This window comes from Panulirus ornatus, chromosome 58, assembly GCF_036320965.1.
Source record: "Panulirus ornatus isolate Po-2019 chromosome 58, ASM3632096v1, whole genome shotgun sequence".
NCBI classification, from domain to species: domain Eukaryota; kingdom Metazoa; phylum Arthropoda; class Malacostraca; order Decapoda; family Palinuridae; genus Panulirus; species Panulirus ornatus.
In genome coordinates this window covers 19,641,018-19,666,732 of record NC_092281.1, presented here as the reverse complement: position 1 = coordinate 19,666,732, position 25,715 = coordinate 19,641,018, and the positions used below count along the sequence as shown (strand labels likewise).

Here is a 25,715-nt window from a genome sequence, read left to right as displayed (position 1 = left end):
TTCAGCATATTCACACCTAAGTTAGTATATAATCCAGTAATGCCATCTTACAAACTCTCCTATTCTTCCATGTATACTTACAATTTTTCCCTCTTTTTGAACCAGGAATTCTCACTCACCAGTCCTTTTCAGCACACACCTCCACAAGCTATTCACCATTCTTTTCACCTCACCGAGTACCCAGTATCCTCTAAGTATACCTTCAACTGCCACGTTACTTACACACGTTTAAATCACTCATCACTAATACCTTATGTCTTGCATCAAAACTGCTGACATGGTCATAGAGATTTGGTAAGTATTCCAGAAGTTAGATTATAGCGAAAATTGATGTAAAAATTACATGGGGTATGGTGAATAGTTGGTTATGAATGATATAGATATGTGATGGTTTTGTAAAAAGAGTTGATGAACTTCTGGCTTGTTGACCAGAAGTTTGCATTTTAGCAAGTAATGAAAGAAAGAATGCTAAAGAAAAAAAAGGATTGTATGCAACATGTATGGAATTAGGAAAGGTTTATGATGAAGTTAATTGGAAAGGACTTTGGTAAGATTTGATTTTCACTGGTGTCAATGGAATATGTTTGAATGCTGTTTAGAGCTTTTTTTATGATGGAAGGGTTGCTTGTTTGAGAGTACTGGGTCAAAGTGAATGGTTGGAAATTATTCAGAGTGTGTGTTAAGAGTGTGTGGTGTTAATTTTATTGTCTCTTGCTTTTTGCTTGCTGCAGTGTGAGATTGGATGATTGCAAAGTAAAGCAGAACCAAGGTGAAACAAAGTGGATGCTTGCTCAGTTGCTGCATGCCAATGATCCTCTTCTCTAAGCTGAAGCAAACTAGGACTTTGGTAGATGGTGAATTGTTTTGATGTTATGTAAGGGAGGACACGAATCATGTTTTTATGAGATGAGCAAATCTTGTTTGATATCATGTTGGGTGAAGAAGTTAACAGGTTTAGGGTTGAGGAAGTGACGATTGAGAATGATGTTAGTGGGGCAGATGAAGTTTAGAAGAACAGTGAATTGTGTGTGAATAGGAAGAACTTAACGGTAGAATGATTAACTACTTTAAGTAAGCAGGTACCTTAAACTAACTAGATAAAATGATACATTGGATCTGGTTTTCATAGATGAGGTAAACTTGATATCTTTCATCATCATTTCAAATAAATGAAATGTTGACAGGTATGGACACTTCTGATTACTTATTCACCACAGCAAACCATGCCTCACCACATGGATGAACCTAGTGAATATGATTTTTTTTTTATTGATTTATACAGTAAGAAGAAATGTACTTTGAACTAACTTTAATTCATTAACAATCAGTTCTGGTTGGCAAAAAAAAACAAAGGAATGTCTGGAAAAGGAAAGGTTGACCAGAGAAACCAGTCATTGGGATGGTATTGGCACTCTTTTAATGGGAGAAAGAAGCAAGTTGTATACCTACCTAAAAAGCCAGAGCTCACATAGCAGAGGAAAACAGACCTGTTGAAAGAAGTGGAAGAAACTGACTTTAGGTTCAAAATATTTTATATGACAAGATAAAGCAGAGCAAAAAGTTGTTAGGGAGACAAATGAAGAAATTCTTTTATATAAATGCAGGTATCCCTAAGAACAGGATGAGGCATATTCATGAGCAATAGTATGATGATAAGGTAAATACTAAATAAGAAGTGTTCATTATCCAGAAATAATCTTAAAGATAAACAACCTAAATGATTTCTTCTAAAGCAATGATCCTTCCATGTTACGCATGACTGACTTTTTTCACCATTCCATTAGACTTGCAGAGGTATTGGCAGCAGATTCTTGATTCTCAATCTCTTTAGAAACATGTTGAATACTGTTTGTACAGAATATGAGAGGGAGCTAGGATTATTATTTGGTATTAGAAAGTTTAAAACTTATTTAAATAGCCCCACTCCTTAAAAGAAGAGGCACAGAAGTGCAGAAAATTTTTGGCCTATGGCACTAATCCTATTTTCTGTAAAGATTTTGAGAGTCCTGAAATGTCTGTGATGTGCCGTCACTGGATTGGACCAGGGCATGTGAAGTATCTGGGGTAAACCATGGAAAGTTCTGTGGGGCCTGGATGTAGAAAGGGAGCTGTGGTTTTGGTGCATTATACATGACAGCTAGAGACTGAGCGTTAACGAATGTGACCTTTGTTGTCTTTTCCTAGCACTACTTCGTGCACATGTGGGAGGAGGGGGTTGTTATTTCATGTGTGGCGGGGTGGCAGCGGGAATGAATAAGGGCAGACAGTATGAATTATGCACATGTGTATATATATGTATATGTTGAGATGTATAGGTGTATGCGTGTGTGGACGTGTATGTATATACATGGTATATGGGTGGGTTGGGTCATTCTTTTGTCTGTTTCCTTGCGCTACCTCGCTAACACGGGAGACAGCGACAAAGTATAATAAGAAATAAGTATCATTAAATTTTAGGGAGAATAAAAAGATGTTCTGAAAGGAGGTAAATAAAGTGCGTAAGACAAGGGAGCAAATGGGAACTTCAGTGAAGGGGGCTAATGGGGAGGTGATAACAGGTAGTGGTGATGTGACAAGGAGATGGAGTGAGTATTTTGAAGGTTTGTTGAATGTGTTTGATGATAGAGTGGCAGATATAGGGTGTTTTGGTCAAGGTGGTGTGCAAAGTGAGAGGGTTAGGGAAAATGATGTAGTAAACAGAGGAGAGGTAGTAAAAGCTTTGCGGAAGATGAAAGCCGGCAAGGCAGCAGGTTTGGATGGTATTGCAGTGGAATTTATTAAAAAAGGGGGTGACTGTATTGTTGACTGGTTGGTAAGGTTATTTAATGTATGTATGATTCATGGTGAGGTGCCTGAGGATTGGCAGAATGCGTGCATAGTGCCATTGTACAAAGGCAAAGGGGGTAAGAGTGAGTGCTCAAATTACAGAGGTATAAGTTTGTTGAGTATTCCTGGTAAATTATATGGGAGGGTATTGATTGAGAGGGTGAAGGCATGTACAGAGCATCAGATTGGGGAAGAGCAGTGTGGTTTCAGAAGTGGTAGAGGATGTGTGGATCAGGTGTTTGCTTTGAAGAATGTATGTGAGAAATACTTAGGAAAGCAAATGGATTTGTATGTAGCATTTATGGATCTGGAGAAGGCATATGATAGAGTTGATAGAGATGCTCTGTGGAAGGTATAAAGAATATATGGTGTGGGAGGCAAGTTGTTAGAAGCAGTAAAAAGTTTTTATCGAGTATGTAAGGCATGTGTACGTGTAGGAAGAGAGGAAAGTGATTGGTTCTCAGTGAATGTAGGATTGCGGCAAGGGTGTGTGATGTCTCCATGGTTGTTTAATTTGTTTATGGATGGGGTTGTTAGGGAGGTGAATGCAAGAGTTTTGGAAAGAGGGGCAAGTATGCAGTCAGTTGGGGATAAGAGAGCTTGGGAAGTGAGTCAGTTGTTGTGTGTACAGCGCTGGTGGCTGATTCATGTGAGAAACTGCAGAAGCTGGTGACTGAGTTTGGTAAAGTGTGTGAAAGAAGAAAGTTAAGAGTAAATGTGAATAAGAGCAAGGTTATTAGGTACAGTAGGGTTGAGGGTCAAGTCAATTGGGAGGTAAGTTTGAATGGAGAAAAACTGGAGGAAGTAAAGTGTTTTGGATATCTGGGAGTGGATCTGGCAGCGGATGGAACCATGGAAGCGGAAGTGAATCATAGGGTGGGGGGGGGGGGCGAAAATCCTGGGAGCCTTGAAGAATGTGTGGAAGTCGAGAACATTATCTCGGAAAGCAAAAACGGGTATGTTTGAAGGAATAGTGGTTCCAACAATGTTATATGGTTACGAGGCGCGGGCTATGGATAGAGTAGTGCGCTGCAGGGTGGATGTGCTGGAAATGAGATGTTTGAGGACAATATGTGGTGTGAGGTGGTTTGATCGAGTAAGTAATGTAAGGGTAAGAGAGATGTGTGGAAATAAGAAGAGTGTGGTTGAGAGAGCAGAAGAGGGTGTTTTGAAATGGTTTTGGCACATGGAGAGAATGAGTGAGGAAAGATCGACCAAGATGATATATGTGTCGGAGGTGGAGGGAACGAGGAGAAGTGGGAGACCAAATTGGAGGTGGAAAGATGGAGTGAAAAAGATTTTGAGTGATCGGGGCCTGAACATGCAGGAGGGTGAAAGGCGGGCAAGGAATAGAGTGAATTGGATCGATGTGGTATACCGGGGTTGACGTGCTGTCAATGGATTGAATCAGGGCATGTGAAACGTCTGGGGTAAACCATGGAAAGCTGTGTGGGGCGTGGATGTGGAAAGGGAGCTGTGGTTTCGCTGCATTATTACATGACAACTAGAGATTGAGTGTGAACGAATGGGGCCTTTGTTGTCTTTTCCTAGCGCTACCTCGCACACATGAAGGGGGAGGGGGTTGTTATTCCATGTGTGGCGAGGTGGCGATGGGAACAAATAAAGGCAGACTATGAATTATGTACATGTGTATATATGTATATGTCTGTGTGTGTATATATATGTGTACATTGAGATGTATAGGTATGTATATTTGTGTGTGTGGACGTGTATGTATATACATGTGTATGTGGGCGGGTTGGGCCATTCTTTCGTCTGTTTCCTTGCGCTACCTTGCTAACGCGGGAGACAGCAACAAAGCAAAATAAATAAATAAATAAAATATATATATATGTATTATTTTATTTATTTATTTTGCTTTGTTGCTGTTTCCTGCATTAGCGAGGTAGCACAAGGAAACAGACGAAAGAATGGCCCAACCCACCCACATACACATGCATATACATACAAGTCCACACACGCAAATATACATACCTATACATCTCAACGTGTACATATATATACACATGTACATAATTCATACTGTCTGCCTTTATTTATTCCCATCGCAACCTCGCCACACATGGAATAACAACCCCCTCCACCCTCATGTGTGCGAGGTAGCACTAGGAAAAGACAGCAAAGGCCCCATTCGTTCACACTCAGTCTCTAACGGTCATGTAATAATGCACCGAAACCACAGCTCCCTTTCCACATCCAGGCCCCACAGAACTTTCCATGGTTTACCCCAGACACTTCACATGCCCTGGTTCAATCCATTGACAGCACGTCGACCCCGGTATACCACATCATTCCAATTCACTCTATTCCTTGCACGCCTTTCACCTTCCTGCATGTTCAGGCCCTGATCACTCAAAATCTTTTTCACTCCATCTTTCCACCTCCAATTTGGTCTCCCACTTCTCCTCATTCCCTCCACCTCGAACACATATATCCTCTTGGTCAATCTTTCCTCACTCAATCTCTCCATGTGACCAAACCATTTCAAAACACCCTCTTCTGCTCTCTCAACCACACTCTTTTTATTACCACACATCTCTCTTACCCTATGTTTACTTATTCGATCAAACCACCTCACACCACATATTGTCCTCAGACATCTCATTTTCAGCACATCCACCCTCCTGCACACTACTCTATCCATAGCCCACGCCTTGCAACCGTACAACATTGTTGGAACCACTATTCCTTCAAACATACCCATTTTTGCTTTCCGAGATAATGTTCTCGACTTCCACACATTCTTCAAGGCTCCCAGAACTTTCGCCCCCTCCCCCACCCTATGATTCACTTCCGCTTCCATGGTTCCTTCCGATGCCAAATCCACTCTCAGATATCTAAAACACTTCACTTCCTCCAGTTTTTCTCCATTCAAACTTACCCCCCAATTGACTTGACCCTCAACCCTACTGTACCTAATAACCTTGCTCTTATTCACATTTACTCTCTACTTTCCTCTTTCACACACTTTACCAAACTCAGTCACCAGCTTCTGCAGTTTCTCACATTAATCAGCCACCAGTGCTGTTTCATCAGTGAGCAACAACTGACTCACTTACCTTTAGAGGCAGTATTTACTTAATTCATGTTTTGTATTTGGAAGTGGAGGTTAAGATATGTGTTCGGTGATAGATCGATAAACAAGTTTTTGTCCAGAACTAAGATTTGTAAATGAGTTTAGAGGCAGTATGTACTTAATTCATATTCTATATTTGGAAGTGGAGGTTAAGATATGTGTTAGATAATAGATCAATAGAGATGTTGATAAAGTACCACAAATTCTAGGCCACAATAACACCACTACGTTTGAAGTACCGATGTCCAGCCCAAACAACCTGGAAGCTTGTCATCACAACACTTCTGACGGTTTTACAAGAGGGTCTTCAGTTAGCTCGAGAGTATCCTGTTCATTTTAGAGAAATGTGGCCTGTCTTAGGCACATCTCTAGACAGTTTTCTCTTCTCTAATAGGTATGTAATACCTTATCTGTCATATATAGAAGAATTCTTCAGTGAATTATTTAATATCAGCTTTATTCATAACAAAAGCACTAGACTTTTTTCATATATTATTGAGTTTTATAAAGAACAAATATTTTCTAGCATTTTGTTTAGTTTCATCAATAATATGATTACTGCCTAAGTATCCTGTTCAGCTTTATCAAGAACAAATCATGTAGAATTAATTTGTATGAAAGTCTTTCCTTGCTGAATAGAATAAGTACTGTTGTTGCCCTAAACACAAAGGCTAGAAAGGATTTTGATGCTAAAATTTCCATGCACATCAAGAGTATGTTAAACTTTTGCTATTATATTGGATCTCAGAAACAGTTGGTTTGAAGCTAAGATTGGTTTTCTCTCCTCCAGGGTCTTGCCTGTGAGCATGGGACATTTTCATACAAACTTGAGATTAGGATCTTCTAACCCAGTGTCTTATTAATGAGCAAACACTGGCTTTCTCCTCCTGTTGCTAACCTCCCAGCTTTGTCATTTTGGACCCACCTTTGTTCACTCAGAGAACAACACAGAGATAACATCATTATCCCACTCGCTTCTTGGCTGGCTACAGCTCAGTATTTCCTTAGATGCCCACTGACATTTTTTTTTACCAAACCAGTTTTTTCCATCCCATGGGATAGTGGTATCTTTTATAACAATTTCAATTTATCAAGAGAATGTAGATGTTATTCAAAGAGTCCTAGTATTAACCAGTAGCATGTTGCTTTCTGATTGGATCACTTGTCCTGCTGCCTCCACTTGTTCACAGCAATTTCTACTGCTTGACGTGACCAGCAGATGAACCTAGACCTTGTGTTAACGTTGTTATCAATCCCTTCTTATTAGTAAATTCTCATATCATCACTGAATGGTTTGTTTATTGCCTGTAGTTGCCTTGGGGTCAACTATTTAGTGATAGTGTAAGAGCTTATGTAGAGGAAGTGATTAAGAACACCTTTAACACAAAGTCTGGGTTCATATGTTGGTCACATCAAGCAGCAAAGATTCTTGTGAATGAGTGGAGACAGCAGGACTAGCGATCCAATCAGAGAGCGACACGCTCAGGCACCTGACTGGGTAACCATTACTTTCTGGGAATGGAGTCCCACTGAATGCTGGAATCATTATCTCCTGAGGAAGAGTGTTGAATCATCAAAATGTTGAGATTTGTCTCAGCTCTAACCCATTTGTTTCCATACCATCCTGTTTTCCACATTTGTCATGATGGATAATAGATAATGAGATACCTTGGGGATGGAACCCAACTCTAAACAAAAAATCCTTTTATTTTTCATATACAACCTATACACATAGCGTGAAGGTAATGTATGCAATATTTTTGATAATTTTGCACATAAAACAGTTTGTGTAACACTGAACCATCAGAAAGTTAAGTTGTTACAACGTCATCCAGTCACGTGGACACTGATTTTTTGGCATCACTTTCATTTCTGAATTTGAATTTATATGCTACTGATAAGCAATTATTTTCTTACACTTATGCACACAGAGAAGAGAATAAACAAAAACAGTGAGTAATGCATGTGGTTCTGGCAGTGACGATGGTTAGTAACAAACTGGCACCAACAGAGCGTCAGAGCCTAGCATAGGCGAGTGAGGTTAGGTGTGGAATTTTCCACTTGTAGCATCATGTCGCCACTCAGAAAGTTTTGGATTTTGGAACATTTCAGATTTCAGATTTTCAGATTTGGGATGCTCAACCTGTATATATAATTACATGGGAGTTTATTGATTGAGAGAGTGATGGCATGTAAAGATTGAGAGAGTGATGGCATGTAAAGAGCATCAGACTGGGGAGGAGCAGTGTGGTTTCAGAAGTGTTAAGAGGATGTGTGGATCAGATGTGAGAAATACTTAAAAAAACAGATGGATTTGTATGTGGCATTTATAGATCTGATGAAGGCACATGGTAGGGCTGATAGAGATGTTTTATGGAAGGTCTTAAGAATATATGGTTTGGGAGGTAAGCTGCTAGAAGCAGTGAAAAGTTTTTTTAAGGGTGTAAGGCATATGTATGAGTAGGAAGAGAGGAGAGTGATTGGTTCTTAGTGAAGGTCGGTCTGTGGCAGGGGTGTGTGATGTCACCATGGTTGTTTAATTTGTTTATGGATGGGGTGGTTAGGGAGGTAAATGCAAGAGTTTTGGAGAGAGGGGCGAATATGCAGTGTGTTGGGGATGAGAGGGCCTAGGAAATGAGTCAGTTGTTGTTTGCCAATGATACATCACTGGTGGCTGATTCAAGTGAGAGACTACAGAAGTTGGTGACTGAGTCCAATTGGAAATGTTTGTGAAAGGAGAAAGTTGAGAGTAATTGTGAATAAGAGCAAGGTTATTAGGTTGAACATGGTTTAGGGACAAGTTAGTTGGGACATAAGTTCAAATGGAAAAAAATGATGGAAATGAGATTTTTTAGATATCTGGGAGTGGACTTGGCAGTAAATGAAACCATGGAAGTGGAAGTGAGTTATATTGTGGGGGAGGGAGTAATGGTTCTTGGGGGGTGGATGAAGAATGTGTGGAAAGAAAGAATGTTCTCTTGGAGAGCCAAAATGGGTATGTTTGAAGGAATAGTATTTCCAACAATATTGTGTGGTTGGAAGGCATTTACTATAGATAGGATTATGCAGAGGAGGATAGATGTGATGGAATAAATTATTTGAGGACAATATGTGGTGTGAGGTGGTTTGATCAAGTACGTGATGAAAGGGTAAGAGTGTGGTTGCGAGACCAGAAGAGGGCGTGTTAAAAGTATCTCGGAAATCTTTGTAATCTGCTTCCTCATTCGTACAAGTACCTTCAGCTTAGGTACAGTTTCAGTGCCTAAAAGTCTACTTAAAATTTCATATCTTACATTATGTGGAAGAGGTACAGTATTCCTATCATGACCTATTCATGGCTATCTTCGAACATTTTGATTGGTGTTCTGTACTTTTCCAGGATCTCCTTTTACCTACTTGAACAAGCATTGTTCATCCCTGCCAGAACAACAGCACATCAGTAACTACACTGTCTTCTGGAGTGTTCCTACTTATCTAATTTATTTTCCATGTAACATCTTTTTGCTTTGCCTCAGGGTAACAGCCTCCTCCTAGTTTTGTCCCCGGTGCACATCTCAGTAATTGTATCTGATTAGAGAATCTTCGAAAAGAATAATACTAGGCCCATTTTCCACCTTATCTTACAGCACTTGAATCCTTTTTTTAGTTTCTGTCCCCTTGGTATTTCTCCCTAGTTTAGTCAAAGTGACAAGGATGGTGTTGCAGTTTCATCCCAAACTGTTGAAGGAGGTTCAAAGGATGGGAGGGGAGAAATGGAATGGTTATTGTGTTGAGTGCCTCTGGTTATGTGGTCTGAAAGGGACCAAGAATGAAGTTGAATGCCATTTTTAGCATTGGCTTGTCTCAGGTATTCATTTTTGTGTACTGATAAAGAAGAGGACCTTGTTAAGAAGGGTAAGGTAAGTTTGAGAAGAATGAGAATTATGTAGATGATTTTTAAGTAAATTTGCTGGAAGTCCAGGTGTCTTGGGTCAATGAAAAATGTAATCATGATCACTGGAAGATTTGATGATGATCTTATGTATAAGCATTAGTACTTCACTGTGTGCAGAAATTTCCACAGACTTTGGTGTTCGAAAATGGTTATGCAAAGGCAAACTGATGTAAAGTTATGATGAATAATGCCCTGCAGAAATTGATAGATTTGTATTTTTTCCACTCATTAGATTATTTCATTACTTCTTGAATGTCAGATATATCTGCCTCATTCTTCTCTCTGAAGTTAATATCTTCATTTATCTCACCAGCCCTCCTCCAGCAAACCAGAGCAGTGAAGATGCAGAGAGAGATGAAAACATTGATTGCCAAGTTGTTGAATTGATAAGGGAGGAAATTCTTCCCTATGCCTCCACCACGCCCAGTGATTTTATAGTATCTATTATGGTGCTTTTGAATAAGGGCTCAATAGAATCTGCATCAGGCACTGACTCAGGTAATATGATACAACTGTAAGCTAATTTCCTGGTATATAATGAAATATAATGAAATATCTTTGAGAAATTTGAACCAGATATCATGAAAGCTATAATAAAACAGTCCTAAGAGAGAGGCATATTCAAACTGCATGATTTATAAGTTTACCAGAAAGAGTATACTGTTTTTTAGGATCTTGTGTAGGAAACTGTAACTGTTATATATCAGCTTGAAATTTTTAGAATTCATTATTGCAAATGGTTTTGCACTTTCCCTGATAAAGCAATTATTTTTCACAAGACTGTGAATTTGTATTAGATAAATGCATAAATAGGTTAGTCCGAAAAGAGAGAGGAAATGTATCAATTTCAGAAGGCTAATGTGCATGATTGACATACTATCGACACTTGCTTATTGAAAGAGTAAGGAGGATGAATGATCTTTTAAGGGCTGAAGGTGTGAACTATAACTTCCATGAGAAGTTAATGTAGCTGAATAATTTCATTTACATTATACAAAGTGGAGATGAAAAAATGAAAAGCATATTAATAATGGTTGTTACAGAGATATGTGGTACTATGTGAATAGCTTTTGTAAAGGGAAGCATTCTAGACCCAGCCATAGTGTCCCAGTGCTGATTAGAACATTTGCTGGATAATATCAAATTTGCAGTTCAGTGAAATGACATGGCAAGCTTGCAGACCAAAGGATGACCCCTTGGGTAACAACACTTTTCTAGCATTGAATACATATCAACAGAAAGCTTTATCCCAATACCTTTTTGATAGCCTCGTTTAGTAGACATACATGAGGAACCTCTGAAGGTCTGTATATTGGGCATCTCCAACTTCTTGAATGGTTTGGAGAGACACTGCGAATCATGGGTGGGTCTTCCATTCTGTTTTGATTGCTTCTTGAAAGTCTGTTCTTAGAGAACATTGTGCCTTATGCCCAGTTAATCTCTCAGAGAATTCTTTGAAATCACCAGAAATTATAAAGGGGAACTCCCCTTTTTTTTTTTTTTTTTTTTTTCCAGAAAGCTTGAAATCCCTCTCAGCAAGAAACATCTCATCTTTCATTAAAAGAAATGTTTTGTTAGTCCTACCTGGCCTGAGTGTTAGAGCTCAAGATGTCAGGAAGATAGCTTACACTGTGGCATTTCTAAGGAACCTTTCTTAGAAGAGCTAACAAAAGGGGTCTTTGCCATTCCTTAGAAGTTTTTTAAACATAGCCTCACTCGAAACATCACTGACAGTGAGCTTGGCATATTCAAGATAGAGAATCACTAATTTGCTGCTAAATAACTTTAAAGTAACTCTTCCTCCATGCTCTCAAAGTTTATGGGAAAGGATAACTGGAAAGAAGGGTGATTTTTAAAGAATTGAAAAAAGACTCTCTCTTTGTGTTGATGTCCTGTGAACATATTTCTAGGTTGCTATCTCCCATCCTACCATTCCCTCTTTGATAGCAAACTTTTCTCTTAACCAATGGTAACAGTCATCAGAATGACATTCGTGTTCTAAGAATTATGGGGCAAGTAGTGCAACCAGCGTGACAATCATTAGAACAATGATGTCATTTCTGAGGAGGTAATTGATTGGCAGAAGGGCAAACCTAGACCAAGATGTGAGTTGCAGCTGCTGGAAAGGTGGGTAGCTAGGGGTGAGAGGCTTTAACCTCTTTAGAAGGAAAGGGACTAGAATTTTCCAACCACTTGGGATCTGAGAGACTCTCTCAAAGCTCATAGGACACCACCTGATAAAAACAGTTTTTGCTCTTCAAAACTCACCTTTTTTATTTTAAAGCAAGCTTTTTGCAAATCACTCACATGCTAGCAGAGAACTTGCTTCAAGTTTGCATTTGACCTTTGACACGTTTTATATGACTGGGACTACAGCCATACATCTGAGTCATATAGCCTGTTTACATACAAAGCCTTTTGATCTTCAGCAAATATATATTTCTAACCATTAAACAGTGTACTTCACGTGAAAGCTAGAAGTGCCTTTTGAATTATAAAATATTTGATCATTTAGTGCCTCTATACTTTGTGAAAAAGAGGTATAAGTATGATTGATTATATGAAGTGAAACGTTTAGAGGGGATTTTGTTGGTCACCTTCATAAAATTGGAAAAAGTTAGTCTAAAATTTTTAAAGTAGAATGCATTCTGCCAAATTCATGTATGTAAAATTTCGTTTTTTCTGTGTTTTATTTATTACAATCTCTTTTGGGTAATTTAGTCAGAGATATTCACACTTAATAGTTTATCTAGGAAATAAACTTTGTTTTTATTTCAGAGTGCGAGGGTTTCAAGCTGCGGGAAGAATTTGCTAAGACTTGTTTTGAAACTCTGCTGCAGTTTTCACTTCTCACACCAACAGATTTTGATACCAGTTTTGACAACTCAGGTGCAGTATAGGATAATGTCTTTAATGTTATAGCTATAGTATATTCATTCTTAATGTTTATCTGTAATAATTATTGTGTAATTGCATTATCTCTTGTTTATAATCTTGCTTAGCCATTGACAAGCTTTAAATTCATTTCCTGAATTCTGTTTCCTTTATTTTCTTGGAGTTGAAGACAGCTTCATCATTTTTCTACGTTTTTGTTTTAGTTGTAAGGGGAAGGAAAGTAAGGTATGGTTAGTGAAAGAGATTCATATCCATGTGTTATTCATATTGGCAGATTTCTATCCTTCTTAATTTGTGCCTATTGCATCCACATCTGAGCATGACTTATGAAAGCCACTAAAAGATGAAAGCCGCTAAAAGATGTTTTCACTTCTAAGGACTAAAAGATGAAAGCCACTAAAAGATGTTTTCTTTTCTTAGGGCTTTTCATACCTATTATACCTACAAACAGAGCCCTATGAGCATCTTAGAGAGAACACTTGTTTGATGTGGTTTAAGATAGTGCTTTACTCCCCAAAATGAGGTTTATCCATGTGGACTGACCCTGTACAACAGTCATGAAATGATGAGGCCAGCAGGTACTTGTTCACAAGGTCTTAATGACCACAGTAACATGCAGAAGCCTCTGACTTCAACATTTGTATTTATTTGTAACTCACAAGAGATGCAGAGACATGCATAATGATATAATGATTTATGGTGCAGTAATTTTATGTGTTTCTTAAGTATTTCCATTTAGAAGTGTGTTATTACCTATTTGTAATAACTTTACATTATGCAGCTTTTTAAATGTCTCTATACTTAGCATTTACAGTTACCTCAGTTAGCTTATTCTATTCATTCACAAATTAATATGATAAAAGCATTTCTTTTTATCTTTTCTGATGAGTTTCTTACTTTATTTCTTTATGCACCTTTCAGTTGCTCTTCAAAAAACTGTTTACATCTTGTCATGTGGGTTTAGAAACTTGAAGGTTGTAATCAAGTCTCCCCCTACTTATCTCTTTTTCCATGGCGACCAACTTTATAGCCACTAGCATGTGTGACTCAACTGTTTTTTGTTCAGGTGTAACATTGTTACTCTCCTCTTAACATACTATTGTACATATTTAAGTAAGGCATCCAGACTTGAGAAGCATAGTCTTTTTTTTTTATGATTTAAGATGCAAAGAGCTATTGAACATTTTATCCATGTGCTTATAAGCAGTTTAGATATTAGCTTGTAGATAGTGTGCCCCAGCAGTTCTCTTGACATGGTTTTCTGTTGATAGGTTAAGTATCAGGTATAACTCCCAGATTCCTTTCCAACTAGATAACAGTTATATCAAAGCCTTCTTGTCATGTATCTCATTAGTCCTGTCCAGCTTCTTCCAAAAGAGGCCAGTTTCTTTGAGATTCGAAACTTGCTTAGCTGTATGTCCATCTGCAGCAATAATTTGCTTGTTTGTAAGCAGGTATGCTTCAGTAGCTTCTTTTCTGCACTTGCAGTCTTGCTGATGATCTTGATGCCATGCAGCTTGTGCCTTCTCTTGAATCTGTCCAAGTAGCCTATGCTTACAATGAATGACTTTGATGAAGGAAGCATAAGTACCACTAAGTTCTTGCTCTTTCCTCTTTTCTCTCTTCCTAAGACCCTCAGTGAGAGAAAGTGCCTTTTTCTGAATAGCTCTCCTGGTCAGATTAGAGTCATTCTGCATGTGCTTGTCATCCTCCGTCCATAATTCAAACAGGAATTCTTTGTCCTCCATAGTACTAGATTGATACTTTGTCACTAATTTAGCACTTAAGGGGGTAGCACACTTTGCATAATTCACTCTATTTCTTTCTTGATGGTTGCCACGGGGTACTATCACTGATTTGTTGGTAGTAGTTGTTAGGCAGCCAATGGCCCAGGAGGAGTTTTACCAGTACAACCCACCTGGGAGGGTTAGTGACGGCTATGTAGTGAGCCAGCATTTCAATGGTTGTCAAGTTGCACTCCTCTGACTTAGGTAGCTGTCTTTTCTTTCTACCTCACCCTTACATGGACTACTGGTATTCTGTTTACAAACTTACAATTTCTCCTTGTCTTACATAATGCTTGACAACACTTAACTCACACAGCTCATTCTGTGTAACTCTAGATTTTCATGTGGTGAGCAATATGCACTAGCTCTGCCTTTTTTCAAAATGGTAGGAGCAGTAAATAGAAATGGTAAGTAGGAACATTTAGGGGGGACAGTTAGGAAGAAATATCAGGTAGAAGTACTAGGTAGGAACATTAGGCAGGAGCATTAGGAAGTAGTAGTCAGTACAAACATTAGGTAGGAGCCTCTGTTAACACTGCATTAGAGTTGGCCATTGCCAGTGGCCTGTCAAGGATGAGGCAGTAAAGGCTAAGAAGTGGCACTGGAGTTCACTAATTATGGAGACTGTTGCTGTGGCCACCCCCTTTAGAGAATTCCAGTTGGTAACAGGCATCAAAGATATAGATAGATTGATACAATCTCTCATCAAATTTATATTTTTATATTATTATTTTTTATTATACTTTGTTGCTGTCTCCCGCGTTTGCGAGGTAGCGCAAGGAAACAGACGAAAGAAATGGCCCAACCCCCCCCCATACACATGTATATACATACGTCCACACACGCAAATATACATACCTACACAGCTTTCCATGGTTTACCCCAGACGCTTCACATGCCCTGATTCAATCCACTGACAGCACGTCAACCCCGGTATACCACATCGCTCCAATTCACTCTATTCCTTGCCCTCCTGCATGTTCAGGCCCCGATCACACAAAATCTTTTTCACTCCATCTTTCCACCTCCAATTTGGTCTCCCTCTTCTCCTCGTTCCCTCCACCTCCGACACATATATCCTCTTGGTCAATCTTTCCTCACTCATCCTCTCCATGTGCCCAAACCACTTCAAAACACCCTCTTCTGCTCTCTCAACCACGCTCTTTTTATTTCCACACATCTCTCTTACCCTTACGTTACTCACTCGATCAAACCACCTCACACCACACATTGTCCTCAAACATCTCATTTCCAGCACATCCATCCTCCTGCGCACAACTCTATCCATAGCCCACGCCTCGCAACCATACAAAATTGTTGGAACCACTATACCTTCAAACATACCCATTTTTGCTTTCCGAGATAATGTTCTCGACTTCCACACATTCTTCAAGGCCCCCAGAATTTTCGCCCCCTCCCCCACCCTATGATCCACTTCCGCTTCCATGGTTCCATCCGCTGCCAGATCCACTCCCAGATATCTAAAACACTTCACTTCCTCCAGTTTTTCTCCATTCAAACTCATCTCCCAATTGACTTGACCCTCAACCCTACTGTACCTAATAACCTTGCTCTTATTCACATTCACTCTTAACTTTCTTCTTCCACACACTTTACCAAATTTATATAGTATTTCCAATTTCGTTGGTAATGTTGTCACTTTCCTAGCTCTTTTGGCCATCACACCACCCTCACTTCTACTAACACCTTGTTTACTTATAATTTTGGAGTTCAAGATAGAGTGTAATCCTAAGGAGTATGAGGAGTAATGCTTTAAACACAAGCACCAGGATGCAGACATGTACATAAACAAACAACACATGGGATAAGATGGTACAAAATGATTGAGTGTAACACAGTACAGATGAGTGTAACACAGTACAGAGCTATATCAGATTTTTTAGACTATAAACTTCAGATTTCTTTTTAGAATCCATCAAAGATAATATGAAAAGTTTTGTAAAAAATTGAATAATATATAATGTGGAAAATGGAGAGTATATTGTTGAAATTCAAACATCAAGAAAGATTGGAAACATAGTGAGCATTTTTTTTTTTCCTCAAATTACTGATGGAAAAACCAAGATTGAATAAGTAAACATGTTGAGATAGTATGCTTAATAGGGAAACTCAAAACAGAAGCACCATTCAATTTTCCCTGTTTGGATAAAAATGCTAAACAGTTTCACAGTTCACTTCTCATGCAAATGGAAACTTAATTCAACAGCATCATTTTGTTTGTCCTCTTCACTTATTCAAGAAACGTTCTGTACAGTGGGCACAAAATTTATTCTGTGAATTGGTAGTACCATTGAATACCCATAACAGGACAGCAATAAGTTGATGTTTCTCAAGACCTATTTTAACACCATAATAATTCCGATACATCATATACTCTTTCTTACCCAACCCATTTATCTCTAAAACAGTACTGTAGGTGCATTACAGATATAGTACTGATATGTGTCTTAAATACTTTTGGAATCACAGTAATATACACACAGGCTGTTTATTTTTTATTCAGTTAACCCACAATATCTTTGACATAGTTGCCAGATTTTCTGTTATGACATCATATTGTGTGGAAACTCTACAGTTGTACAACCATTGCACAAATTTTTCTTACCATGAAATACTGTATTTTGATTGATATCAGTATACACCACATGCTTTTTCACTTATGATAGAATTAAGAGATTAATGAACTAGTATTTTTTGTCTTAAACATGTATATGTTAAAATGTAAAAAATTTTACCGTTGTTCACTTGAGAGTTGGACCTATGCTACTGAGAATGGTAAGCGGATGGGTATCCACTTGACCATCAGTGGGCAAATCCTGTCACTCTGGAACTGTTATCTACAGTTCCTGGGCTCTGCCCACTCATTGTTGGCCTGAAGGGTGAGATAGGCCATCCACACTCTGGTCCCAAGAATGCCACAAATCAACTAACTGTCACCTCAGTAATGTCTGTGTATCATAACATATAACGTTCATATGTAAGTCATTGTAAATAGTTTTACCTTTGCACGCTTGAGAGTTGAGCCAGGCTACCAAGAATAATAAGTGGATACCATAGCCACTTGACCACTGATGAGCAAAACCTGTCTTTATAAAACTGTTCTCTACAGCTCCAGGGCTTGGCCCACTTGTTGTGGGCCTGTAGGGTGAGATAGGCCCACCACACTGTGGTCCCGAGGATGCCACAAATCAACTAACAGGCATCTTGGTAAGGTCTGTATAACAGAATATGTAATGTTCATATGTAAATCATTGTAAACAGTTCATGCCCGAGAGTTGAGCTGGGCTGCTAAGAATAGTAAGTGGATAGCATAACCACTTGACCACTGGTGAGCAAAACCTATCTCTATAGAACTACTATCTATAGCTTCATGGCCATTTTCATGTGGGCAGCCGTTCTCACCCTACAGGCCCACATTTATTGGGCAGGACCTTGGAGCTATTGATAGCAGTTCCAGGGGGATAGATTTTGCCCATCACTGGTCAAGTGTTTAAGCCATGTGCATACCATTCTCAGTAGCCCAATTCAGTTCTCAGGTGTGCAATGATGAAATTGTTTATGTTAATATACAAGTGAATATTACATGTGCTGATACATACAATAAAATGATCAACCCTTTGAATTAGTTATGGGTACAAACATTATGGCATTTGTTTAGTATTCATTTGTCCATGCATTCAGGGTTTCATTTAGATAAACAGCAATGACATAGCAGTCCTCCACCAGTTTCCTCCATTCTTAGAATGGAGAGTCTGCTGTGTCTTTCAATGATGGATAAGTACCATCCATACTGTAAACTGATAAGGTCCTGTATAGGAAGCCCTGAGATGCTTATGTCACCACCTCAGCATCTTCTGGTAATATATAAAAGCTATCAAAATAATGAAGAAACCGTAACTTTAAGAGGGGTTAATATTTTTTATTAACTTCGAAAATCACAAACTGAAGCTTTGTAAATCATGGTCTTCCTGTACATGTGTAGATAACAGCAAATGAAGAGGAACTAATTTTTCAAAGATTATTCCTTTTTTAAAGTAGTTTCTGTGTTCTCCATCCAGTAATTCAGCACATGATATTTGTAGTCTGTAGTTTTTCTCCATTGAAGGAGAGTTGCTTTTAAATTTCACATACTGCTTTGCCTTATGAGCATCTGAGATGCATTATAAAAATACTTTTAAATTTTGTTTTACGAAGTAAATGTTATGCAGTTTGTGAATCCAGCTGTAAAAATAAGATTAAGAGTTGCTTGAAATGAGATAAACCGTGTTTTCAATTGGTACATCAGTCAGCTACAGCTGTTCATGGAAGTACTACTCTGGAAAAAAGTTCCATTAGTGGTTCTGTGTTTCTGCAAATCTTTAGAATGAGTATCATTTGGAAACTTTTCTTTTTTCATATAATCTCTCATGTCTTTTCCTGGCTCAGGTATATTTTCCTTGGTATGCTAGGAAGGCAAGTAAGGATAGGGGTAAGTGGAGACCATAGTTATGGCCACCCCCTTGATTGGAGTGCCTGTAGGAAATGGGCATTAAAGATATAGATAGACAGCAAGAGGTGACACCTTTCATTTACAGCCATATGAACATGCAGATTTTTTTGTATATATTTCAATAGTTGCAGAGGTGTGGGCTATAGATAGGGTTATGCAGAGGAGGGTGGATATGTTGGAAATGAGATGTTTGAGGACAGTATGTGGTGTGAAGTGGTTAGATCGAGTAAGTAATAAAAGAGTAAGAGAGATGTGTGGTAATAAAAAGAGTGTGGTTGAGAGAGTAGAAGAGGGTGTATTGAAATGGTTTGGTCACATAGAGAGAATGAGCGAGGATAGATTGACAAAGAGGATGTATGTGTCAGAGGTGGAGGGAACGAGGAGAAGTGGGAGACCAAATTGGAGGTAGAAGGATGAAGTGAAAGAGATTTTGAGCAATCGGGGCCTGAACATGCAGGAGGGTGAAAGGCATGCAAGGAATAGAGTGAATTGCAACGATGTTGTATACTGGGGTGGATGTGCTGTCAATGAATTGAACCAGGGCATGTGAAGCATCTTGGGTAAACCATGGAAAGTTTTGTGGGACCTGGATGCGGAAAGGGAGCTGTGGTTTTGGTACATTATACATGACAGCTAGAGACTGAGTTTGAACGAATGTGGCCTATGTTGTCTTTTCTTAGCGCTACCTCGTGCGCATGGGGGGAGGGGGGGTGTCATTTCATGTTTGGCGGGGTGGCAATGGAAATGGATGAAGGCAGCAAGTATGAATTATGTACGTGTATATATATATGTATACGTCTGTGAATGTATATATATATATATGTATACGTTGAAATGTATAGATATGTATTGTGCATGTGTGGACGTGTATGTATATACATGTGTATGTGGGTGGGTTGGGTCATTCTTTCGTCTGTTTCCTTGCCATACCTCGCTAACACGGGAGACAGCGACAAAGTATGATATAAATATAAAAAGATATATTCAGTAGTTGCAACGAGTCTCTGAAGTGTAGGTTTAGAAATGGTCATTAAATAAAAGTAACATTCTGAATCAGTAAAGTATGTGGTCAATAAGTGATGATATTCTGGTTTCTTGATAATCATCTTATCAGTGTTAGGGAAATCAGGGACAGACAGGTCCTCGAAAACAAACAGTGGTTTACATCCCAGGAGGGAACCAATATCAGAGATGTGGAGAGATAGCAAGTGTTGACATCTTTCACTTACAGCCAGATGAACATGTAGATTTCTAAGTACATGTTTCAGAAATTGCATTGAGCACTTCATGTTTACATTTCGAGATTGTCATCAAATAAAAGTAACATTCTTTTTAAGTAGAAATATGTGCATATGAGTGATGATATTCTGGTTTCTCACTAATCATATCACTTTTAGGGAAATCAGGGACAAGCAGATCCTCTGAAACAAATAATGGTTATACATCCCAGGAACCCACTGAAAGTTTAGGAAAGTCTGCATCCACTCAAGTTACTACTAAACTGGCTGTAACATCTTTGCTTCATCGATTTAGAGAAGTCCTTGTCAAGTATGTGGATGATGAAAAACTTAGTGGAAAATGCCCCTTGCCCAGGTTTGTTGTAGTTCTTATTTAGCTAATAAAGAATTAAGTACAGTTTGTTACCATATGAAGATGTCTCCATAAGTGCACAATTGCACATATTTTAGTAGCAGCTTTATCAGTCATATGGTGTTAGTGTTTTTTTATGTATGTTTTAATAGTTCTTGTCCTAATTATGTCACTTTTTTAAAGATGAATTTTGCTCCATAGTAACTCAGTTTTTTAATAACAGCATTAAATGAGCAAGCAGCTGATTTCATGAACCTGTTGTCCCATATTCATGAGTGATTATTGGATTTCAGACACAGGATAGCCGAGATAAGTTTTGTTTTGAAAGCCATAGCTACCCTGCTCTCATCCCTGAAAAAGGCACCAGTAGAGAAAGGTAAAAATATATTGTTGTTATTGATAATTGATTGTTGTAAAGGTTTAGAAAATTAGCTTGGTTAAAGATCTCAATAGCAAAAGTTATCACAGTGCCTCTGAAGAGTGGCAACCCAGGCATAGTTTTGATACTCAGTATGGTATGATTTTAATAAGTTTGTTAGCCACAGTCATGAGATTAGGAATAGCTTATTTGCTCAGGGGGTTAGGGTGCCACTTTAGTGGAAAGAGACTGTTTGAAACACCATAGCCCAAATTGCTTTATGATTTTCTTGTACTTTTCATTTGCATTTGATATTTCCATTTTCTTAAAGTTGCAAGCAAGATGGATAGAACAGACCTGATGAGTGGACTGTTGTCAGAAATGGAGGAACAGACAAAGTGTGAGGCATTACACCAGATATCAAACCTCTGCCCACCTTATTTTCAAATTCATATCTAACTAAAACTTATTTACCCCCAAGAGCAGCATTTAACATTCTTGAACTGTGTCAGTATTTAGGCTTTCATTTTTAGCTTGTCCATATCAGCATTGGAAGACTGTTTACAGCTTCTCAGTAAGTTAGCATAGTTATGAGTTTCCCATCGCAGCAACTGAAATTTTTTCAGATAGTGAGATTTGGAAATTGCTTCTTAACTAGCAGCTTATATGATATGATGATGCCCAGTGAAATCATTTGTTTCCAATGCTGTACTACTTCTGTTCACCGAAAAATAGCTATTTAGTGAATACTGCTAGTCAATGTGTCATATGTGTTTAAAGAGCATTGTTACCAGTTGACATTGATTTACCATTGTCTTGGTTTTTGACATTGGATGTCAAAGGGTTGAGTTTAACCCCCATCTGCCTATAGGTCTGATGTTGGCTTTACTGAATACGTTAAGAAGCTTACTTGCACAGCAGTGTGTGCTTAATTTTCTAAAAGACAAGCTACTTGACGTATTAGTGAACATATAAGAGCTTCAAAGAATAGATAGTCAGATACCCATCATCTCTGATTAGGTGTTTAGGTTTTGAATGGACTTGGATTTTTTTTTCATTTCCAATCTTTAATACATTTTTTGCAGATGGAACAAATCTGCTTCTTTTTTTTCTTTCTGTTTAATGCAACTGAGGTGTATACTCATGATTTTTTTCTCCTTTCACAGCATAAGCATATATGCAGCCATTAATGCTTGATTTTATCTTTGCAAAAATAAGTGCATACAAGAGACTGTCTTATAACAAAACAGTACTAAATGGAACAGTGCTAATAAAGGTCTGTGTGTAGATAGAAGTAACTACAATTGAAGATACAACTCATGTCCCAGAACCAGTTTCATTGGTAAGACAGGAAAATGTTCAACAACATACTGACAAAAGAGTTAAAGATATATTATCATTACTAAATGGACTGAAAGTTAATGAAATTGTAGGCCCAGATATGTTTTATACAAAGACAATGAAAGAGGTGAAAAATGAGATAGCTTTGACTGCTTTTTGATAAGTTTCTTGCTATAGGGGAAGCTCCAGAGGAATGGAATTTTGCCAATGTTACCCTAATATCTAAAAAAGGTAGTAAGTCACTGTCAGAAAATTATCATCCGATTTGCTTACCATTGGCACTTGGTAAACTTATGGGACTAAATTGTAAATCATTTAGCAGCCCAACTCAATGATCAAGTCTCAGCATGATTTTTGACAAAATCACTCATGTCTGACAAATGTATTTGATTTCTTTTATGATACAATCAACATGTATGACGAAAGTAAAGCAATGGATGTTGTCTATTTAGATTTCAAAAATCACAATGAAATTCCTTAACATAGTTGCTGGCAAATGTTAAGTCGTACGGTAACCACTATGGTGGTTAGGAAATTGGTTTGACTGGCTATAGACAAAGAGTAGCAGTTGATAACCAAGCCTAAGAATGATTAAATGTAACAAGTGGAGTTCCACAGGGATCATTCTTGGAGCTAGTTCAAATTGGTAATGGGCTGCATGATAATTGAATTAACAGACAGTTCTAACCTGGGAATTAAATCAAAAATAGAAATTGAACATCTTGAACTTCAAACTGACCGAGACAAACTGTTGGACAGATGGCAAAGGAATTTTAGATATCAGTGAGTGTAATGAAATAGATGAGGCAAGCTACTGTAGGAATTCTGTTGAATTGCAAAAAGTGAAAGAGGAAAAAGACTTGGGCATGAAAATCTGTGGTAGCCTAACCAAGTAAGTATTGCACAGAAGCATTAAAAAGGGTGAAGAAAATTCTTGGATTCATAGGTTGGGCTTTTGAATTTTTGTTTAGGCAAATCGTCCTCACCCTTTACAGTTCATTTGTTCATCACCGTCTTGAGTATTGTGTTCAGTTATATTCACCCTCCTTGGAAAATGATAGACAGAATGGAGAGAATACAACAGCAAGCTATCAAGATGGTTCTTGGACTGAGAAACAACTCTTTTGAGAGCCAGATGAATTATTTAGATTTAGTTAACAAAGAGAAGAAAAGGTTAAGAGGTGAGATTCATTTAGGTTAGAAGAGAGAAAGTTATGGGGTGATTCAATGTAGGTATTCAAAATTATCGAAGGCTTTAGTAATCTTGGTCGAACAAGCTACATAACAGTAGATTCTTTTGATTTCATACATATTAATGGATACAGGCTTATATTAGGCAAAGTACTTTTTCTTCATTAGGATTATTAATGTATGGAATGATTTACTAGTGTGAGTAGTCGAAGGCATTAATTAACACAGATACATATGAGTAGACTTGATACATACTTTGCTTCAAGTTTGCAGCTCACATTATTTGTACCTTCTTTTGTTACATGAAAAATTAACAGTTTTTTCTTTGAAACATCTGTATAATGTCCTATTCTTACCACATTAATCTGTGAGTTTCTCAGTCCAGGAATCATCTTGGAAGCTTACCACTGTAGTCTCCATTCAATGTATTTTTCAGGTAGGTGACAGCAACTGACCTATTTCTAAGAAAGAGTCCTGGTGTTATCCAGAACCTCTTTTCTAGAGGCTCCAGCTGCCCAAGGCTGCACTACTTCCAGTCTCTGGGAATTGTAGGCTTTTATGGCTTAAGAAGTTTTTAGACGAGACTCTGGTCTCAGTGATGCATTGTCACCAATGACTTTTCACAAGTGGTGTCACCTAGAGCCTGTACATATAAATACATACACATAATTGGATACATAGTTACAGTTTGAAATCACTTTTAAAATGGGTTAAACCCAAGTTGGCTAATTTTTCAGATTTGGCAAGGTCACTCTTGCTTTTGGATTTATATTCATTTCCAATTTTTTTTTTCAGCATTTCAGTCTGTCAGGTCAGAGAGAAAGAAGAGTATAAAGGGCAACCAATTTCTCTTCCATTTCTAACTTGTAGCTTTCCTTTATTTCAGTGGACAGCATGACCTGGACACAACTGATTGGTTTATACCCTCACTTGGTAGAAGTGGGTGGGGCGAGCAGCAGCAGCACGCCTCAGTTGTGGCGTTCACTCAGGGAAGTTCTCCTACAGTATGCTCAGCTATTGCATCCTCCCTCAGTGTCTACCACTTTGGATACCAATGATAATACACATGTTAGTCTTGTTAACGGAACTTAAAAAAGCATGAAACTATTGAATTTGTAATATTGCAGTTTTTGAATGAAATCTAATGAATAATGTATAAAGAAAGAGTTTAAAGAAGCTTATATTTTGAGTCACTTTTGTCTTTTGTCCACGCAGTCATCATAACTAGCATTCTTGGGTTGCTATAGTGAGTCAGTGTGTGATGGACTGGTGGTAATTTTAGAAGACATGTGATAATTTGCTAGTTGGTAAGAGACAGCTAACATCATGTTGAAGGTCATCTTTCTGCTACAGAAGCTGTATCGGTGACACTGCTCTCACAGGTGCCCCTACCAGCCTTGTACCCAAAGAGTAATCTGCTGTTAAACATAACTTTACACTTGCTGAATGTAGGGACTCATAATTGTCCTTATTGGTAAGTGTACATATGGTGAGTGTAACAAGTGTATGGTACATTTGTATTGGTTGAACTTATTGCACTTGAATAGTTTTTGGAGCAAAAGTCCTTTTGATTATTTTTCATACAGGCCAGTTCCTTAGTTTTAAAATTGTTAACCATTATGCATGTGGCTTTATGGTGAGTATAAAGCAGATTCCCTTTCCTACCATATGTCAGGATGTAGAAAAATCTCAACTTTATCTAGTTGGACTGGCTATGGTTTGATATATTGAACCTGATTTTCATCAGTATATTTATTTGTAACATTTATATTTCATATTTGTAATTTGATCAACATGCCTTGGTCCTGTTCAATTTACTTTATCATAAAAGATCAAGTGAATAAGGAAATTGCAGATTATGAAAGATTTTTGTTTTTGGTTTGGACTTGTAAACTGTGTAGGCAACAACAACAACAGTGTTTTGCATCATTTGTCTGAATTTTGAATCCATTTATTTATTTGGCATCCAAAAGAAACTATGAAAGCATAGTGATTAGCACAATCCATTCACTTGGGAACTTATTGATTTTTCATGCATTTTTGGAGTTATCCAGCATTGTTTATTATATTATATGGATAGTTAGCTGCTCTGCCATGCTAGGCCCCAAATTAGTTGAATTATACTTGTACAGGAGTTGCAACCCCCTTGATTGGGGCTTAAAGTGCAAGTTTTCTATGCACAGTTT

General features: G+C 38.1%; 1 protein-coding gene across 2 annotated transcripts in view; it reads left to right on the top strand.

Moving 5' to 3' along the window:
- mon2 (Mon2 homolog, regulator of endosome-to-Golgi trafficking) overlaps nucleotides 1-24,669 on the top strand; it is a 133,791-nt gene extending 109,122 nt beyond the window's left edge. For both annotated transcript variants that reach the window (XM_071695497.1, XM_071695498.1), the window contains 6 exons: nucleotides 6,133-6,317; nucleotides 10,171-10,355; nucleotides 12,636-12,746; nucleotides 20,447-20,642; nucleotides 20,933-21,015; nucleotides 24,416-24,669. In XM_071695497.1, the coding sequence (XP_071551598.1) occupies nucleotides 6,133-6,317; nucleotides 10,171-10,355; nucleotides 12,636-12,746; nucleotides 20,447-20,642; nucleotides 20,933-21,015; nucleotides 24,416-24,621 (966 nt within the window). In that variant the 3' untranslated portion in view covers nucleotides 24,622-24,669. The remainder of the gene's footprint in view (nucleotides 1-6,132; nucleotides 6,318-10,170; nucleotides 10,356-12,635; nucleotides 12,747-20,446; nucleotides 20,643-20,932; nucleotides 21,016-24,415) is intronic.
- The last annotated feature ends 1,046 nt before the right edge of the window (nucleotides 24,670-25,715 follow it).